Source organism: Boleophthalmus pectinirostris, unplaced genomic scaffold (assembly GCF_026225935.1).
Source record: "Boleophthalmus pectinirostris isolate CB_2022bp ecotype Guang Dong unplaced genomic scaffold, ASM2622593v1 HiC_scaffold_19, whole genome shotgun sequence".
NCBI classification, from domain to species: Eukaryota; Metazoa; Chordata; class Actinopteri; order Gobiiformes; family Gobiidae; genus Boleophthalmus; species Boleophthalmus pectinirostris.
The window spans coordinates 12,751,723-12,772,261 of record NW_026571140.1 but is presented as its reverse complement, the minus strand read 5'-3'; the positions used below and the strand labels follow the sequence as shown (position 1 = coordinate 12,772,261).

The following is a 20,539-nucleotide window of genomic DNA, read 5'->3' as shown; positions in this document are numbered from 1 at the left end:
TAATGAGCGAAATCTGCGTGAGGTTGTGGGCGGCTAGCACATAACAATTCATAACAGAACATAACAGTATGAGCAACAGTTGAAGCGCTGGTAGTTAATAATGTTGATGGACTGGGAGTAACATTGTTGAAGTGGTTTAAACTTTAGCTTTTACTTTTATTTTTTGAATAGACTGGCTAAAATACAGTAGTCAGGTGTCACTTAAATTTATTGCAAATAGTTAATTTTATGTCTTTGGGCCCTTTATTGGATTGTGATAGTTGCTAAAGCTCTTCACAGGCTCACAAAAAAAAATCTTTTGAAAAGAAGAAAAATAATCGAAAATGGCATTCATGATCAAGAAGTAATATTACTGAAACCTAGGACTATGAAGTCTGATATGAGGTTATACTAAGGACATCAGATTCTCATTTCATAATTTCTATTTTTGACCATGTTCTGCCCCTTCTGTCCTTGTCTTGTCAGAGTCTCTTGTCTCGCTCACTTCAGCTCAGAGCTTCTGATTTTGTCCCACACAACTGTCACTCCAGCCGCACTACAGGGTCCAGGCTAATGTTTTTATGGAAGACTCAAACTTTGAACTAAAGTTGGATTTCAGTAACTTTTAAAATAACTCATGTCTTTATAGAACACCACTCTGCCATAATAAATGTTCTGAAAATGTGCCAAAACCTGCTGTCATTTGGCAGTCGATGTTTGCCCTAAATGACTCCATTTCCTTTGTAAATATAGGCGCTTTCAAAGCAATTTCACTGTTTGGCTGGATTCCTCGTTCACCTGGTAATTTGAAGAAAATAAAACAACAACTGTTCTTTTCCAAACAAGACCTGGGAGAACAGAGGTGATCTGGCTCTTAAAGCTTATTAAGAGAACAGTAATTGTCAGTATTTTCTACAGGGCCCATTCCACATACTAAAGTGTGAAGGTTGAATACAGAAAAAGACATCTTGTTAAGGCAAGACACTGCAGGTGAACAGGGCAAAATCTTAGAGACTTAACTTGAATTTTTCTTTCTTCTGTAGTTTAAATTAAAAATAACAAATTTTTGTGTAAAATAATAATAATAATAATAATAATTTAAAAAAATCCATTGAGTCAGAGTTATATTTGTTGCTTCAGTAGATTAAAGCCACCAACATATTTATCTGTATTTCAATAAACTAGATTTGTTTTGTGTGTAATTGCTGTTTTTTAAAGTCAGAAACTTTAATGAATCTTGAGATATCAGTGAATTCTACTGTATACTCTGTCAAACTCTTGTGGCCATACCGGCTTGTCAAAGCCTGATCCTGTCAGATCTCAGAAGCTCAGCAGGGCTGGCCCTGGTTAGTACTTGGATGGGAGACCACTGGGAAAATCAGGTGCCACAGTGGGGCGCCAGTCACAAAAACTGTTGTTGTGTCCTTAGGCAAGGCACTTCACCCTCATTGCCTTGCATGAAAGTGGTGTGTGAGTGTTGGTGGTGGTCGGAGGGGCCGATGGTGCAGATAGGCAGCCTTGCTTCCGTCAGTATGCCCCAGGGCAGCTGTGGCTACAGTAGTAGCTTAATCACCACCGGGTCTAGAGTGAATGAATAATGCTCTGTAAAGCGTCCTTGAGTGTCCAAAAAAAGCACTATATAAAACTGATGCATTATTATTATTAAGGTACAAAATTGGAAGGATTGGTGTATGTAGCTACTATTTAAAGTGCATATACCCACCTTTTCCCCATTTAGGCCTAAAAAATGGTCTTGCCCCAATACAAATATCGCATAAGCAGCTGTTGATATTGCTTCTGCTGTGTACTGTCTGATTCTATTTATAAAGTCTTTTATTGTCCAATAATCAGGACATTAGCATGCTAGTTGTTGTTAGCTTCGTTCTACCCTGGCCTCTGAAAGCTGTGAAAAGCGCGGTGAAAAACTCATCACGGTGAAAGCATAACCTCTGCAAACCATTTAAAATGTAAGCTGTAGCAGGTAGTCTTACATGCTTGTCTCCATGGACAGAGCCATGTTAAATGCCACAACACAGAACATTCCAGGTAAAGCAATCACATCTTTCAGTGTAGACAAGCAAGTGGTAAACCCTCCTCTAGAAAAGTTACATAGTGTTGCGTTAGGTTGCATAAGGTTTGAATCTTTAAAGGGCCCATATTACCCTATTTTCTGATGTATGTTATTATGTTGTTTCCTCACCAAAAACATACTCAGAGTTGTGTTTTGTTTCATTCACACATGTTAAACACACAAACTTTGCATATTTAGGATGTCTTCTCTCAAACAGGAAGTGCTCCACTATGTTTTTAAACTCCGTACATGCAGACAGCCTACACAGCAAAAACTGGAGTGTTAAAATTTCAGGGTAAAATATTTCAGAGTTGTTTTTAACACAAAAAGTGTTATTTTAACTATTTGAAAGTTAAGTGGGGGTTCGAGTTGGGGTTATTTGCCAGAGTTGATATGGTTGAAGATAATCCAACTTCCCTTAGTGTTAATTTGGCTCTTCTCACCCACCACTTCAAACTCCCATGAGAGAAGACCAGTTTGAACCAGTTTTGTACAGAATTAAATTAACTAAAATAAAGTGTAAAAATAAAACTCCTGTGTGTTGTTTGCTAAATCACGATAACCCTACAAAATGTTATCCGTTTACTCTCAAAATGTTAATATAACTCTTGATTTCCGGGTTAAACAGGAATTTTGGTCTGGTGTTACTTAATTAACTTTTCCAAAAATGTTAAATTAACTCTAGAACAGATTGGACTCATATAAACTCTGAGAAAATGTTAAAATTGATTCTGTGAGAGTCAATTTTAACACTCCACTTTTTGCTGTGTAATAATGCAGAATCACTCAGACATGTGTGAACGAAACAAAACACAGCTCCAGGTTTTTGAGAAGGTTACAACATTAGAACATGGCTTAAAGCTCACAAGAATTAATTTTGCATAATACAGAACCTTCAATAGAATACAGTACAAAGTATATAGATAACGAATAGATATCACCTTTACATACGTCTCAACCCGACAGTAACCCACCGCGCCTCCACATGGGGCTGTAGCATTCGACTGTGTTCTGCCGCTTTGATTTGTGCAACCAGCCCTGCTCCTTTTCCATCGCCGCATTCAAACTAATGACACAAATTCTCAACCGCATCAATCCATCTCAGACGACTCCCTGTCATTACATCGACCACTCTTGTTTCCCCTCACTTCCGATCGTCAACACGCACCAGCGGGGACAGGACTTTAAAAGGTCGGCAGCCAATAACAGGGCTTTTCATAGAGGTCACGTCCAATCAGCACTTACCTGAATAACAGCATTTATGGGAGTTTGCGTTGAACCCGACTCGTAAAGTTTTGGCCACAGCACAGAGGAGATGGATTGGATTAATGTATTTTACGACGCTTTTCCACAGGGTGATAAGGCTTCGGTTGGTGGTGGAGATTATTTCGATTCCTTTTATGTTCTTCTGAATGATTGGTCCGTAGGCAGTATGCTGGAGGCAGCTGTTGGTCTGGTGATGAGCAGTGGAGGAAGATAACAAAGTAAAAGTAGTAAAGTACTGTACTTAAGTATACATTTTAGGTATCTGTACTTTACTTAAATGCGCATTTGCTTTACTTTTCTGTTGGAGGGTCCATGAAATGCTTTTGTCCATGGAGATGTTATTGCTTTTTCTTGAATGTTTCACAGTGTGGTATTAAAACTTTCTATTTTCATGGAGACCAAACCAGGCTAAGTTACAGGTCAGATCTGTGGAGAGACATCCCCGCTCACAGTCAGAGTGCCTGTACTTGAATAAATGTAAGGTAGAGCTATTTAATATAATACTGTGGAACATTTCTGGCACAGCAATGATATAAGCGGTTGACGGATCCCCCCAAAAAAACTTAAACAATGCACCATTAAGGACATTTTAAAGCTTTTTACTTTTACTTTACTACATTTAAGAGCACGTATCTGTATTTTTTAACCACAAAATTTTTAGCAGAACTGAAAAGTAAAAGTATTTTTTATTATAGTTTGAGATTTGCTGAAAAAGCTGAGAGGCATTTTTATCAAGTTAATAATTTGAACGAACAAAAAATACACAAATAAAAACAACGCGGAAAAAACTATTCCGTCGTTTCTTTTGAACAAATTCAGCACAAGTCTGTATCAACATCACGACATTTGAAGGTTTATTAGATCTCAAAATAAACACAAAATACTTTTTACTCTTTAAGTACATTTTTAAACACGCACTTTCCATATTTTTACTTAAATAGATTTTTCATGTGATACTTTTACTTTTATTTGATTTTTTTTTTTGCTCCAGTATCCGTCCTTTTACATTTGAGTGCTTCTTCCACCACTGGTCAGGAGTGAGTTTGCTACATTATTCTATAGATCTTGCTTCATATATTTGTCTTTGAGCTGATCTATGACACAAACTAAAGTGTTTAATTATGCTTTTCATTTGTTGCATGCCATTTTTGTTTAATTTAGTTTCAACATTATTGTTTATAATTTCTTCACCAATATATCACACTTCAAAATGTGTTATCTTGACAAGTCTATTTCTTGCATATTAATAGTGGCACTGCATAAAATGTGGAAAGCAATTACATATTGGTTATAACATTTCTTTTTTCTTGATATTTTTTCTACTTTAAAATAATGTTAACTGGAACCACAGAAGTGTAAGTTATATTTCAGATGCTAGGAAATAGGGTTACTTAGTTACTGTGTAGTTATTTTTAAGGAGGCTTGAAATGAATTCATTCTCTGTCTTATTAGTTAGTGCTGTATCTGATTTTTACTAAAAACATGAAAAACAGAACTAGGTCATATTAAAAAGTTTTCAGCGGGTCAAAACTTATTCCACGCTTTCCTATCACATTACGCACATCCTAATTATAAATTAGAATGAGTTAATGCTTTTCACAACTTTTCCTTTTGCCAACAGCTTACCAGCCTTACGTCCTGGTTCGAGAACAAAAACGTTTTATAATTAGATGTTTACAGAACATAGTTGTCTTATTTTTACTTTAAGAGCATCTTTTACAACTATTTGCACTGCGGAAAAAGAACTATATTACATGAAAAAAATTATAATAAAATATTACATTAACAATGTTAGCATAGTTGTATGTGATGTTTTTTTTTGTTTGTTTGTTTGCTAATTAACTGAATATGTGGTGTTTTTAGCATTATCTATTGTCTCTAGTTATTTTTTGCTACTTTAGTGAAATTCTAAAAATGGCTAAATTTAAGTTTGCACTGCCCTCAATGGCCTCTGCACTTTCAAGTAGTTGGTGACATCTCAAAAAACTGCCGTGATTACAGCCAGGGGTTTCTGAGTGCAACCACCTGGCTGCAGAGGCGGAGTTTAGAGTGTAGATACCTGTTCAACCAATCACACCGTTCCTTATACCTCTGGACCCCCCCCTCTCTTCTTTAGTTGCGCCCAGTTTAACAGCTCTGTTTGAAATGTGTTTGTGGGAGAAGTTTAGTCCCACTTTAACTTGATAATTCATATTTATATTTGAAGGTACAGTGTGTAACTTTTTGGTTGGGAGTCCATCAATTGCTTGTGTCTATGAATACGTCATTGCTCTGGAGAGAATGTTCCACAGTATGACATTAAAAAGCTCTACTTTACATTTATTCAATTACAGGTGGTGTTATAGCTCAAAATTACCTTAAAAAACAAGCATTTTGACTCTGAGCATGGTTTGCCTCTCCACAAATCTGACCCATAACTTGGTCTGGTTTGGTCTCCATGAAGATAGAAAGGTTTAATACCATACTGTGAAACATTCCAGACAAAACAATAACATCTCCATGGAGAAAAGCCTTTGACGGCGCCTCCACCAGAAAAGTTACACAGTGCACCTTCAAGAATGCACAACCCTGAAACTTTTGTCATAAACCACTAACTAACTTTCTATTGTCTATGTCCTGTTCAGCTGTATGACCTGGGCTCTCCGGCCGACTCCCAGTCCAGTTCTCCGGGCTGCATCACCACCGACAGCAGCTGTGTCAACATGGGCTACCCCTCCTGTGGCCACCGGGGGCGCTGCCATGGAGAGTGGGGATCTTTCAGTTGCCAGTGTATTCCAGGCTACACGGGGCACCAGTGTGAGGAAGGTGAGACTACTTTTTATTTCAAACTTTTTACTCAGCCTGATAGACAATGACAGAAATACAAGTGTAAGAACTGAGCATTTCCAAATCGGGTTGTTACTATATTTTTATCAAGCACATTTTAAATACAGTGCCATTATTTAAGTACATGTGTGATTTAGAAGCTATCTGTACTTTTTTCTCAGTGATTCATGTAGAGTAATTACTATGTGTGACTCAACTGGTGGGATGGAAAAACAAAACTGATGATTTGTAATTTTAAAGTGCTTTCCTAAAAATCACTAATGTGTTTTTTTTTTAGGAATTTATTGAAGAAATTGGTTTGACATTTTTAATTCAGTTTATAGTCATTCACCAACTATCCAATGTTGTTATTGTCGTTCCTTTTAAACAGTTTGCAGTGGTCCCGGGGTTTATCCTCACTTATCTTATGCATTCCAAATTTCCTAATATCCAGGCCTGTCACGATAATAACTATAGTGACTTATTGTATATGCTATAATATATATATAGTACCTGGAACTGCTGGAATGTATTTTGGGACTCAGTATTTATCTTTGCAATAGTGAGGAGATTTTTCAGATTTTTATGTAAAACTATATAAGATATTTGTTGCATCTCAGCCTTTTTAATGATACTATCTATTTACAAATGTATTTATTTACTGGGCTTTTCCTACTTTGTGTTACTGACCTAAAGTATTTTCAGTATTGTTTATGGCAATATTTCTCTGTAGCAATTAGGGATGTAACAATATCCAAATCTCTCGGTACGATATTATCATGATATGCATCTCATGGTACAATATTTATTGTAATATTTTGGACAGGCTAATGTATATGTAGATAGGAAAGACACGTTTCTGCTTTTGGTGTGAATTATTTCCGTCATGAATTCAAGTAAAAAACATATTTCTTTGTGTTGTTTGCACTGAAATGAATCATGGGATATGTAGTTCCATATGTTCATAAGCTGTTGCTACTATAAAAACATGCATTTAAGCAAAGGAGCTTGTAATTCGATATTATTGTGAGACTTTTGATGATACAATATTACGGTTATTGCTACATCCCTAGTAGCAATACATCATGCTTCATAATTTTGACTAGTGATTAATTGCTTTTCATAACACTCATAGACCAGTTTTGCTATCATAATAAAGCTATAACAACTAGAATGCTAATATGCACTTCCTGATTATGGGACAGTAAAATGCTTTATAATTAAAGGTGTACCCTTTAATTATAAAGCATTTTATTGTCTCATAATCAGGACAGTACACGGAATGGAAATACTTTGACCTCAAAAGCTACTTACACAATGTACCTGATGATTTTTTTTTTTTTTTTTCAAATACATTGGATAAATTGATTACATGGCCTTTAACAATAGCCTAGTAATGAAAAAAATAATAATACTTGAACTCAAAATATAAAATGTGGCCTCTGCCGTGCAAACACTACATTTTCCTTAACCATTTGCAACAATTTTTACATGCACTCAAAGCCGTATTAAAATAAACTGCTTTAACTGGATTTACTATTAAGACTCCTTGTAAACATTAAGTACACAATCTTGGCATGTAAAAACTCTCTCTATAATTTTCTAATATTAAAATAAAAAAAATAATTAAAAAAACAGCGCCATCTGCTATTTGGTTGTTTCTTCTGCGTTTGGGACTTAGGAGATGTGCGCATAAACAAGAGATAACTGCTTTGACTTTTTGTAAGGCAATCAGAGAAGGCAGTATATTTCTAATGGCAATCATAATGAACGCCTTGTTAAACTAAATTGCATACAACATAAATGGTCCCAGCTGGAGATCTGTTACCCGCAGAATATAACGCTTAACAAGGTGCTCACTTTGTTATAATTCAGAAGATGAAATGATTCTGGTTGGGTATATTTTCTTTCACAGTTGGCAACCCTTTTTATGTGCACTCCACAGCTCAATATTCTTCGTGCATAAATGGGTGGTTTTGTACTCTGTTGGAAAGGCTAAAACCTATATTATGTTTAAAGAGGTATATAAGTAGTATATGAAAGATTTTGAGTTCAGTCAGAAAGTAGAATGAGCAAACTGAACTCCTTGCTTTGGGTTCCCAGATTGTAAAGCTGTCTTCAGTAAATTGGATACTGGCGTCAAAAATTAAATTGGGATTGTAGTTCAGTTGAATCAGTTGGAGCGCACGCTACACTACCTTCAAATGCAAAGTAGTCATTTATAGAACAATTTATAACAAACTGGCAAAATACTGAGAAAAGAAATGGTTTAAATTATCTTCGTACCAATTGAGCCATTTACATTCTCAGACTACTGTAATAATAAATATACTACAAGGAAAACAAATAACTAATATAATAGTGTAACGTGTTATAAAAGTAACAAATTACTGTAATCTGTTATGTTACAATGCATTTTTAACCTGGATTGAACTGGGTTTTTCGTTTTTCTTCATACAAATTCGTTAAAATCACCGCAATATCAACAGCGGTGAAACGGCATTGTTACAGTTCTGAATGTCAGGAGGGCCCAGAGGTGTGCCCGTGTAGACCGTCTGGTAACCGCGGGTGAAAGAACCAGCACAGAGCGCCACGCTCTACGGGGGTAATCTCAGTTGACGCCAGATTGCATTTTGCAGACACCCTGCTCCACGGGTATGGGGTTCTCTCAGAGGCGGGCCTAGATTCCAAGTCCTAGTCCAAGAATAGTCCTGGTTTAGTCCTGGTTCAGTCCTGGTTTAGTCCTACCTTAGTTCTGGTTTAGTCCTACCTTAGTCCTGGTTTAGACCTGGTTTAGTCCTGGTTCAGTTCTGGTTTAGACCTGGTTTAGTCCTGGTTCAGTTCTGGTTTAGTCTTGGTTCAGTCCTGGTTTAGATCTGGTTTAAGTCCTACCTTAGCCTTGGTTTAGACTTGGTTTAGACCTGCTTTAGTCCTGCTTTAGTCCTGGTTTAGTCCTGGTTTAGTCCTGGTTTAGTCCTGGTTTAGACCTGGTTTAGTCCTGGTTTTGACCTGGTTTAGTCCTGATTTATACCTGGTTTAGTTCTGTTCAGTCCTGGTTTAGTCCTCCTCGTTCAGTACTGGTTCTGTCTTGGTTCAGTCCGTATACAGTGCAAAAGTCCGGCATCTTCGCTTGCTGATTATTATTTGACAATCAGCAACAGTTATTTTTGTGAGAGTAACTTAAAAGTAATGCAGTAGTCATGCAATGCCTTACATTTTAAATGCAGTATTATTGTAATGTAAGAAATTACTTTGAAATTACAGTAACAAGTAATAAATAATGCATTACAGTTTTGAAGTAACTTGCCCAACAGTGATGATATTTTAGAATATAGTATTTAAAGGGCCCGTATTACATTTTTGTCTGATCTATGTTATAATGTAGTTTCCTCGTCAGAACCATACACATAGTTGTGTTGTTTCCTGTTTCATTCACACTTGCTTAACGCACAAATCCTGCACAATTTATCCTGTTTTCTTCTCTCAATTTGAAAACACTTTGGTCCTCCTTTTGATGTCATACAGGATGTCTGATTGTGCTGTTAAATTTCACTTTCACTAGAAGCATTTGGATCATTTCAGCCCTGGAATTGACAATCTCTACTGAACAAAAGGTAACAAGTAACTGTTAAATTGAAAACTACCGCTACATGATATTGTAAAGTGGAACAGAGCATTTTGAGCTTTGGAGATGTAGACAGCCCAATAATAAAGGATTACTCAAACATTTGTGAATGGAACACAACACAACTCTCGGGCATGGTTTTGGTGAGGTAATATCATTCTAACTTGGCTTAAAGCTCACAGTCCATTTTGTGTAATATAAGACGTTAAAGTATTCCTTTTTAACTTCCATACGAACTACTGAATCCACAAATGTTCCACAGTGAGCCTCATTAAATGGTTTTCAGAATAATGAAAAATAAGACATGTGTGACTGTAACAAAACACAAGTCCAGGTATGTTTTTTATGAGGTATTAACATTTTAGCATGACTTAAAGCTCACAAGAGTCAATTTTGAGTAATATAGGACCAAAGTAGGTGTGGATGAATACTCCATTTTAATTCGGAATCTTAGCATCTTAATATTTTAATCAGAACTCGCTTACATGTTTGCCTGTTATTTCTGTTGATGTGATCCAGAGATATGTTGCTCACACGCCACAATATATTATAACAACAAAGAGTAAAAATATGACTGGTAATAATAAATTCAAAATAAGTAGCAAACATGACAAGAGACTGTGTGTAAATAAGGCATAGTTATATAAATGTATATGTACAAGTAAAAATAAAATATAAAAATATACAGTAGTAATACAAATATATCTCAGCTATACACAGGCAGTCATAAGGAGAAACAGTGCAAAGATGAAATAATGATTGATAGGACATATGGTTATCTGTTACATAAGGGTGAGTTGTAGGGAGTATGTGTATAAAAACCCTTAGTCGTCCAGGTAGAATCCACCCACTGCAGCACAAACTTGGAGTTATTCGGACATTACGACTGAGGGCCCAAGTGGTTCCTACAAGCACAGAGGGAAAGGAGAAAGAAGAACAACATGTGCAGAAAGCCCTCTCTGTTTGTGGATATCTGAAATGGGCTTTTAATAAAACAAAGAGAGCTCAAATACAAGACAACAGAGAATCAGAACCCAGGAGAAAGGGTGTAACTATTCCTTACTTGGCTGGTGTTTCTGAAAAAACTACAGAGGATTTTCAGACAACATGAGATCTCAGTCTATTTCAAACCTACAAACACTTTAAGACAGAAACTGGTCCACCCAAAGGACAAAACACTGAGCCACAAACAATGCAGTGTGGTCTACTCCATTCAGTGTAGTGAAGACTGCAGTGAGCGCTACACTTGAGAAACGAAACAGCCATTCCACAAGAGGATGTACCAACACATATGAGAGAGCAATAGTGGACCTCAGTCTGCTGTACATCCTCATCTAAAAGCTACAGGCCACTCCTTGAGGATGGTGAGGTACAGATCTTAGCCAGAAAAAAGAACTGGTTTGAGAGGGGATTTAAATTATTTTTGTTAGAAGGACAATCCTTCTTTAAACAGAAATGGAGGACTCAGACTTCATCTATCTCCTATTTACAACTCTATCCTCAAACCTAAATCAAAATAAATGAAGAAAACAATAAGAGATGGTCAGGTCAGGCTTGGAGGTGTGAACGCAAACATAATGGCCCTGAATTGGCCATAATTATGCTAATATGACCCCACACTCAGTGCAAGTTCAACACCATACCAACTTTATTTATAAAGCACTTTAAAAACTACACAGCACTACACAGCTGTACACAAACAGACAAGGACAATCGCATTACAACACAATACACAATACAAACACAATATAACTACTAAAACATAGAAAACAATAAGATACTCAACAAAAAGAAATGTACATGTCACTTATTAAAAAAAGTGAAAAACTGTGCATTTTTAGGAGTGATTAAAAACAGGTGCAGACTCGGCGCTAGGCCGTGCAATAGGCCTAGCTAACAAGCAGAAACTGTGAACAAGTAGGTGTGGTACTTTCAGAGTAATTTCAGTATAGTTAGCTCCTCCCTGCAGGCAGATAAATGGAAGTATCCAATTGAATTTCTCCTTTTGCTATTGTAGGGAGTATTATCTGTTACATAAAGGTGCGTTGTTGTACAGTTGTAGGTAGTATTATCTGTTCCATCATTGCGTGTTGTACAGTTGTATGGAGTATGGTATGAATGTAGTCCTGAATCTCTCACTGTTTGCGCGGAGTTGGCCCAGTTAGTGTGTCTGCTTACTCACTTACTACTACAAATACATAAGCGTCATCCTTTTAATCACACGCCTGCCTTTAAATCATCCCCATAACATCCCCGTAAACACACAGCTTACCCTGACCCATCCTCCCTCCGCAGGTGTCCACTTCGCTCTGCCCGCGCGTAAACAACTAGAGCACTTCATATTGTGGAGTGCTACCTCCGAGGCGCCTTCATTATGGCCTTGTAATTGTTGTTAGCGGCCACATTCAGATCCTTGGCAGGCGGTGCTTTGGCCCTGTTATAGCTCTAAAGGTGCTTTGCAGACTGTTCGGATGAGATGGGCTTTTTAATGACCCCTCCTCACCCACTCTCCACTTTCTTCAGATGGAGGAGTTCACGTCCAGAGAGAGTTTGTGCTGACCGTAGCATCCAGCGCACTCTTGTTTATAGCCGGGGAGCGTGTAACATCACAAACCCACCCACCCCGATAGGATTCAAGCAGAGTACGGCTACGGGGAGTTTAAATGGAGTTTCCAATGCAGTTTGTTCGTGGATGGGCTTGTGAGTCATACGTATGGGGGTATTAGTTAAAGGCACGGTTTGTATGGATTTAAAGGCGGTTTTGCTGTTTTGCCGGGTAAGCAGATGTAAGCACTATTGAAATTGCTGCAAGCGTTTCAAATTTGTCCAGTAGATTTGATTCATACGCAGTTGAGAAATAGAGGCGTGTTGGAACAGAATTTTAGATGGAACTTTTCATAATAAATTCTAAGACATTACTGGAAATATTGGAAATAATTAAAAAGAGGGAGAATATTACATTTTATTTACAGCAGTGTTTACTGTATTTCACAGTATTTCTAGTAATTTAAAGGGCCTGTTTCAGATTTTTAAAGGGACCGTATTGCTTCTGATCTATGTTATAATGGTTTCTTGTGAGCATACCTGGAGTTGTGTTTTGTTTCACATGTCTAACATACAAACTCTGCATATTTAGAGTTTTCTCAAATGGAATACACTTTTGTTACGCCTTGTGATGTAGTAGTCATGTAGTAATAGAGGAATTTCTTTACTGTACTTTTAAACTCCAAACACCTTCATAATCATTTGGATTATTTCAATTTGGAATTTCCAGTCTCTACTAAACAAAAGGTAAAGTAGCTGTTAACTTGAAAACTATTGCTTCATGACATCACAAGGTGGATAAGAGGATTGTGAGCTTTGGAGATCTAGACAGTACTAGTGCTAAAGGGTTATTCAAACATATAAATGAAAACAAAATACAGCAGATATGGTTTTGATGATGTTTTGAACATTCTAACATGGCTTAAAGCTCACAAGAGTCTATTTTGGAGTGTGAACTGTAGCCTGGCCCACTTAGTCCTCTCTACATTTCTGCATTCAGTATCTCAATTATGAGCTGCTTCAGGCTTTATTTTCTTCATAAAAAAGAAAAACATTTCATTATTATAATATTTTTAAATCTGATTTTCTTTTAGGTCAAGAGCATTGAATGGACATGGGAGAGAAATAATAACTTTGAACTTAATTAAACCTGAAGTGACAGAAAATAAAGTAGACCCTAGCATGTACTGTAGTCAGTGGAATAGATCTACTATTATTATTATCATCTAAACATCATCCAGAATGATTCTGTTTTTCAATGACGCATGTGAAACTCATCGATGACCTATCATTTACAAACAAGACTACATTTCTCTCACCTCAGATAAACAGATTTTTTCCCTTTTTCCTTTTCTTTATATTTTTATGACTTTATTCCTATATTATATTTTATTTTTACTTGCGCATACACATTTATATAATTATGCCTCATTTCACACCAGTCGCTTTCTATTTTTGCTACTTATTCAGAATTTATTACCATTTCGCTTTTGTTATTTTGTGAGCTACTGTGTCCAAGTAATTTCCCTTGTGTCTAAGTCAAAGTCCATAAGCAGCCATATTTATTTTGATACAAACGGACCATGTGTATCCCTGACACATATGGGTGTCACTCACCCATCGGAACTCTGAGATCTGAACGAGATTAAACAGACTGACATCTTTATATAGTATTGGAGGCATGGGTAATCTCGACCCCAGGCAAGTCTAGACATTGATACTTGTGAAGAGAAGATTATGGAGTGTACGAAGATGCAGCTGCTCCTGCTATGGTCACTGAACAGTAGAAAGTAGCAGCAAATAGATTTGAAAAAAAAAAGAAAAAAAAGAAGAATTGGAAAGAGAGAGTGTTTTTAGAATGACTTGAGAGATGATTCTTTGAGAAACTGTGATTGGCTGAATCTGGCATGCAGGTGACAAGAAGTAGGATTCAGGAAGGAAACACTGTCTTCCAGGTTGAATGTACTCAATATTTCTCTATACTGTAAAATACCAAATAATAGCCAGGTTTCAGTTAACCGCCGGGTCCCTTTAAACGCTGGGTGCAGGTGTTTATTTTGATAAATCACCGCCTGTCCAAATAAACGCAGAATCTGTATAGAAAATAGTCTATGCCGACACCCCCAGCAGTCATTCTGGCTATTGCCGAGGAGGCTGCTCAAACTCCCATTTTCCATTTTTTCTGCTTTATTTAACCAAGATATCATGATTAGTGCAGTGACACCATAGAGAGCATGATGTTTACAGCCGACATAGTAGCACTTTGACTTCAGTTCAGTCCTGCCTTTACCAGACTGGTTGTGTGAATGAATGGATAGGCTATATTCTCTGCGCTGCATCGGATCACCCTCACCTTCAATGAAAAAGTGGCAGATCAGATGACGTTGCTGTGAAATCCCCATTTTGAAGTGACGTAAAAAAGAATCATGGCGTAACATAGGCAGGAAATGAAAGTAGTTTATTACTTCAGTTTGGCAATTCGGAGGAAGCAGCAAGGCCATCATAGCTGCTGTGACGTAAGAGGAAAGTTGTGGCAAAGGGGTAAGGAAAGGCACGGGATGAGGTAGCAGAAATTGTGCCGACAAGGTAGGCAAAGTAGTCCCTAGGCCATCGTATAATGGCAACGCCTCCTCCAAGACATGTCGTAAAAACTGTAAATTATAGTCGTACTGGTTAAAGAATTTGACTACCATATTTTCCCAGTTTTGCTGAGCAAGATTTTTGTGAAGAAGGAATTAATCGCCTGCTCCAAATTGAAGCCTGGTCTCAAATAATGGCCTGGTCTGTTAAGTGATTGAAGCAAATGAACGCCCAGCTATTGTCTAGTATTTTACAGTATATACTATGCAATGTACCACTTGCCGTTTTAGTTTTTTTTACATATTAAATCTGCATTGCGCAACTTTTCTGCTTGTCTTCATGGAAATGGTATTCATTTGTCTGGAATGTTCCACAGTAGAGATCAAACCTCTCTATCTCAAGGGAGACAACTATAGACTACATTACAGGTCAGATCTATGGAGAGGCAACCCTTTTAACAGAGAGGGTTATTGTATTTTTGAGGAATAGAAACACCGGCAATGAACAAATGCTAGATAGATTTGTTTAATATCACACCATGGAACATTCCAGGCAAAGCAATAACATCTCCATCGAGACAAGCGGGTGACGGACCCTCCACCAGAAAAGTTGCGCAATGCCCCTTTAACGCACCAGTAAATTACACCATTTTATTATATATAGCTGGTGTGAATTCTAGCTAATCGGAACCGTAGAGATTTGAGAGTGGATGAAGAGATAAGTCTGACACACTGAACTGAGACAGAGGGAGACAAAGCGATATAGCGGGTGTAATTTGACTTGCATATGCCATAAGATGGAAGAATGACTTAAAAAAAAAAAAAAACGTTGATATGCAATTTTATTCTCCCTCGGCGTGCACAAAAATCCACTTTCTAACACGAGTCTGCGAAAAGATGAGCTAAACCACCCATACATATTCAATCGGGTGTCCTTTGCATATGAGCCCTGCCGCCAAGTCTTTTGAGGTTGCTTTAAAGTGAGATGTCCTCGAAAATTTTGCATCAAAGAACTATTTTGCAGTATTTTGACACGATTTGTGCTTCGCAGTGGCCCCGGAGTACTCCTTTGACGGGAACAGCCATGTCCATTACCAGCTGACGTCCCTGCTGCCTCCTCGAAGGACATTTGTTCAAGTCCTGGTCCGAACTCGCAAGCACAGCAGCACGATCCTAAGCCTGATCTCCAAGGAACAAATGAATACATACGTTTGGAGGTAAGATCCACTTTATACAGCTTTACAGCTTTACCAAGGCTAGACACTACTTATTCTATCTTAAAGATGCTTTGTGTAAGTTTTCTGGTGGAGTGTCCATCTTCTGCTTATTTCTGTGGAGATGTCATTGCTCTGCCTGGAATATTAAACAGCTCTGCTTTACATTTATTCAATTACAGGTGCGTTTATAACTCAAAAATCCCTCGAAAAACAGGCATTCTGACTGTGAGCAAGGTCGCATCTCCACAGATCTGACCTGTAATTTGGTCTGGTTTGGTTTTCATGAAGATAGAATGGTTTAATGTCATACTGTGAAACATTTGAGGCAAAGCAATACTATTTCCAGCAGAAAAGTTACACAATGCATTTTACATTTAGAAAGAGTAATTTTGTAGAGTGTTAATGTATATACTATATGCTATTTTTTTTTTGAGAATTCAAAGCAGCCAATGGCCAATAGGGTCTGTCAATATATATGACCAATTTTGATAATCTACCCCAAAATAAATGACTGGACTAAAAATAAAATTTCTGGCTCCAGATTGTACTGCTCTACATGGGAATAGTATGAATGATGGAGATGGAAAATAATACCTATCCTTGTTTCACGACAAACCTTAAAAGGAGCAGAATAGTCACATTCACATTCAAATCAAACTTTGTTGTTTGCTTGATCATTTAAAGTGGTGAGACCGAACAAAATATCTGCCTATGATGGAGATTGATAGCCTGATTCATCAGCCGATTTCACTTCGTGGAAACCGTCTGACCTCACAGCATTAGGATTCATTCGCTCGATGGTAGGCAGGTACTTTTTTTATTTAACCAATCGCTGCTATTTGGTCGTGACATATGTAATGCACCAAATCCTGTCTTTCCCTTTGATAAAATTCACCAAACATGCTCTTTGTTCTGGCTTTAAATCCTCGATCTCGGGAATTGTTGCCACCACAAAATGCATGGCTCTTCTCTGATTGGCTGGTGTCCAGACTCGCACTTCCGGGGTTCTTGCAAACCATCTACTGTATTCCGATTCCTGACCTATTCGCTGGAGAGAAATGAAACTGAGCACTAGGTGGTGCCAGCCTGACTAGGAGATTGAAGGCAAATATATTAAAAAGTTGCATTATGTAACTTGTCATTGCTCTGCGTCGAATTCTTTTACATTTATTCAATTGCAGGTTGTTTTATAGCCCAAAACTGACCTGTAACTTGGCCCAGTTTGATCTCCATGATGATAGAAAGGTTTAATGCCATATTGTGAAACATCTCAGACCAAGCAGTAACATCTCCACGGAGAAAAGCAGATGGCAGACCCTCCACCAAAAGAGTTACACAATGCCCTAAAAATGCAAATATTAACTAGATACAACGGCCAACCATTTTCTGTATTAGAAAATCTATTGAGATTTTCATTTTCAATCAAAGTTCAACAACTAAAGATTCTGTAATTGTAACCCACTGGTTTATAAAAACAAAACAAAACATATATACAAATTAAAATGTGTCTTCATACTCTTCTACTGTGGTTGGGGTAGGCTCAGTTGTACAGTATCCCATAAAAATAAATGATAAATTATTATTGCTGTATATGATTCTAGTTCCCAGTACCCTTTTCAGGTGATTTCATATTATCTCTTGTCATCACCACAACCTCTCTTTCTCTCTGTCACTCTCTCCTCTCCTTTTACTCCCCCTTTCCTCTCTGCCCTGTGACCACACATATCGATCCAGACCCGGCCGCTCAGACTGATGGTGATTACGTGCTCTGCGGGCGCTCCCTCCTCCTCCTTCTCCTCTCATCTCTCTCATTCACTCATTCATCCTCCCTCTATCCATTCATCTCCACTTTTCTCTTAAATGTCACCGCGCCCCCGGATCCAGCCACATGGGGAGCAAGAGCATACCACTTATCCATCATAAATAGTGTCTTTATCCCAGAGTGCAATGGGTGTCTAATCTCATATACCGTCACACCTCCCGTTGAGAGCTACTAGAACCCCCGCTACGCGCTTTGATAGAAATATAACCAATTCTGCATACGATTATGTTTTCCACCATAGTGCACCGAGTTTGCTTTTAATCAGGAAAGGGGAAATTAGTATGCGCTACTCTTGGCTAGCTGCAAATTTACAATGCGCCTTGTGTTGTTGGGTTTGCGTGTGACTGGAATGGCAACACGGCAGTTAGTTAAAACATATTAGAGTTTTTCTTTGTTCTTAAGCTACTTTTTGTGCCCCCGAGGAGTCATTGCAGAGCTCGGTGTGCATTTGTGCGTGCTATGTGCCTTTCTCAAGTTGGCACAGAGTGGAAATCTTTACACTCCAGCGGAGATGCAGAAAAACACAATGAATTTTGATTTGACGGTTTAGACTTTTTATGCGCTCTATGATATAGGTTTCTTTCTTGCTTTAGATATTTCTGGGGAGATTTGACTGAAAGATTCCAGTATTACTTCCAACTGACGCTTTGAACCATGAAGGTTAAACTTCTTATATTGTTTTGGATTTAAAGGTTAGGGTTAGGGCATCTTTATTTTCGATGTATATCTTATTTTGTTCAATCCTTTACAATCCAGTGGTTTTGAGCATAGTACATTAAAGGTGCTATAAGGGAGTTTTAGCTCAGGGAAATGCCCTTCACACTATGCCAGTTTACACTGCAAGTGTTATTTCTCAAGTTTTCATTTGAGAAATAACAAAGGAGGATATCACTTAAGTTAAATGGCACTTTGTTGTATGAGAACCATATATAAGTAGCTTCCTATGAGACTCTTTTTTTCCCCCTTTTGTCATCAGGTTGAGTTAGAACCATGTAGAAACAACTGGCAACTATCCCAGACAGGTGTCATCACTGTTATATCAGAGTGAGAGAAACGACTGTATGGGTGGAGTGTGTTGATAACCATGTGGAAACAACTGCCTACTTCACTGTCCTGATTCTTAAAGTTGTCTTAGCATTAAATTAAGTATATTAAATTAAGGATACCGTATTTTTCAGACTATAAGGTGCACTGGATTTTAAGGCGCAGTAACAATAATGTTGAAGTCTCTTGTTTGTTTTCCTACATAAGGTGCACCAGATTATAAGGCGCATTAAACAAAATAAACGGACGACACTTGAGACTGATCCCTTAGCTCAGGCATACATGATCCATTGGCAAATAGTGGCGTAATTCGCCCGGCGTTGCCTCCTTGTCTTGGTAAATGTGTATTATGAATGTGAATGTGGGGGGATAATTAAATTATTATTTTTTTATTTCCTACGAGAAGGACTCAAATATACATTGAGTAATAATGTGCTTAATGCAACATTTGCGTACATTTGCAGCGCATAGACCTCGACGCAGATCCATAAATCAAAAACTATGGCAACAAGGCAATGGCAGCAGTGTGTGTCAAAGCAGAAATATCCAATTCAATCCAATCCAACTTTATTTGTATAGCACATTTTATAAACAAAACAGTTTCCAAAGTGCTTCACATAGCAATGTAAAACATTTTACTTAAAAAAAAAATCTGCAAAATTATTTTTCAACCATAAGGAAACTAATAGAATAAATTAATTAAAATAATAATAATAAAAAAATCAATGAACAAACATAATAAAAGAACTATACTTTGCCCTTTACTCTGCAAGGCTCCTGACTACGGTAGCTGTAATGCTCCGACAATTCATCAAGCGGTGCTGCTTCATAGTTTACTAAAGTTGTACTAAAACATTTTGGCAGATTTTTAATCACATAAAATTGGTTCGAGGTCAGTAAGCATAACCAGAATACATAATACATAAGGCACACCGTATTATAAGGCGCACTGCTGATTTTTGAGAAAATTACAGGATTTTAAGTGTATCTTATAGTCTGAAAAATACGGTTCCTTAACCTTAATTAAAACACAGTCCTCAAAATTAGCTATAGTATATTTAATGTTGTGACAGGGCTAAGATAAAAGTGACCGTTGAAAATGAAAAATATTTTTATTTCATTAAAAGTTAAACATACAATATGTGAGGGAGCCTGTGGCACAGTGGGTTAAACCTGTGCCCATCAACCACAAGGCAGCTCACTCAATTACAATTAATTGATTCAACAACACAAAACTATGAGGAATAGTTTGATGGAATGTTGTGGAATGAAATAATTTTCTATATCTCCAGTTCAGGAAATATCCAAGCAGCACCTCAGAATGCAGATGAATGTGAACACTGTCTGAAAAGATTGACCTTTCAAACTCCTCCTGAACCATCCCGTTCGATAGAGGAAGGATTTGGCATTATTATTGTATTCCTAAGTAAAAATAATATTCCTTCATCTAAAATATCATTTCAACTTCCACCCTGTGCTAGTATTTCCTTCCATCATAATAGGGTCCATGTGCACACATCAGACATTCTTTTCATAAAATTCTCCAAACTTAAAAAAAGGAATACACAGAATTTCAAATGAAGGAGT

The 20,539-nt window shown here is 37.4% G+C and overlaps 1 protein-coding gene and 1 pseudogene across 1 annotated transcript in view; both read left to right on the top strand.

Moving 5' to 3' along the window:
• Positions 1-20,539, top strand: part of si:ch211-186j3.6 (neural-cadherin) — a 545,061-nt gene that overhangs the window by 435,641 nt on the left and 88,881 nt on the right. The window contains 3 exon segments of the mRNA XM_055154596.1: positions 5,941-6,121; positions 15,921-16,064; positions 16,067-16,086. Coding sequence (XP_055010571.1) covers positions 5,941-6,121; positions 15,921-16,064; positions 16,067-16,086 — 345 coding nt within the window.
• LOC129409301 (5S ribosomal RNA) lies at positions 1,256-1,373 on the top strand (annotated as a pseudogene).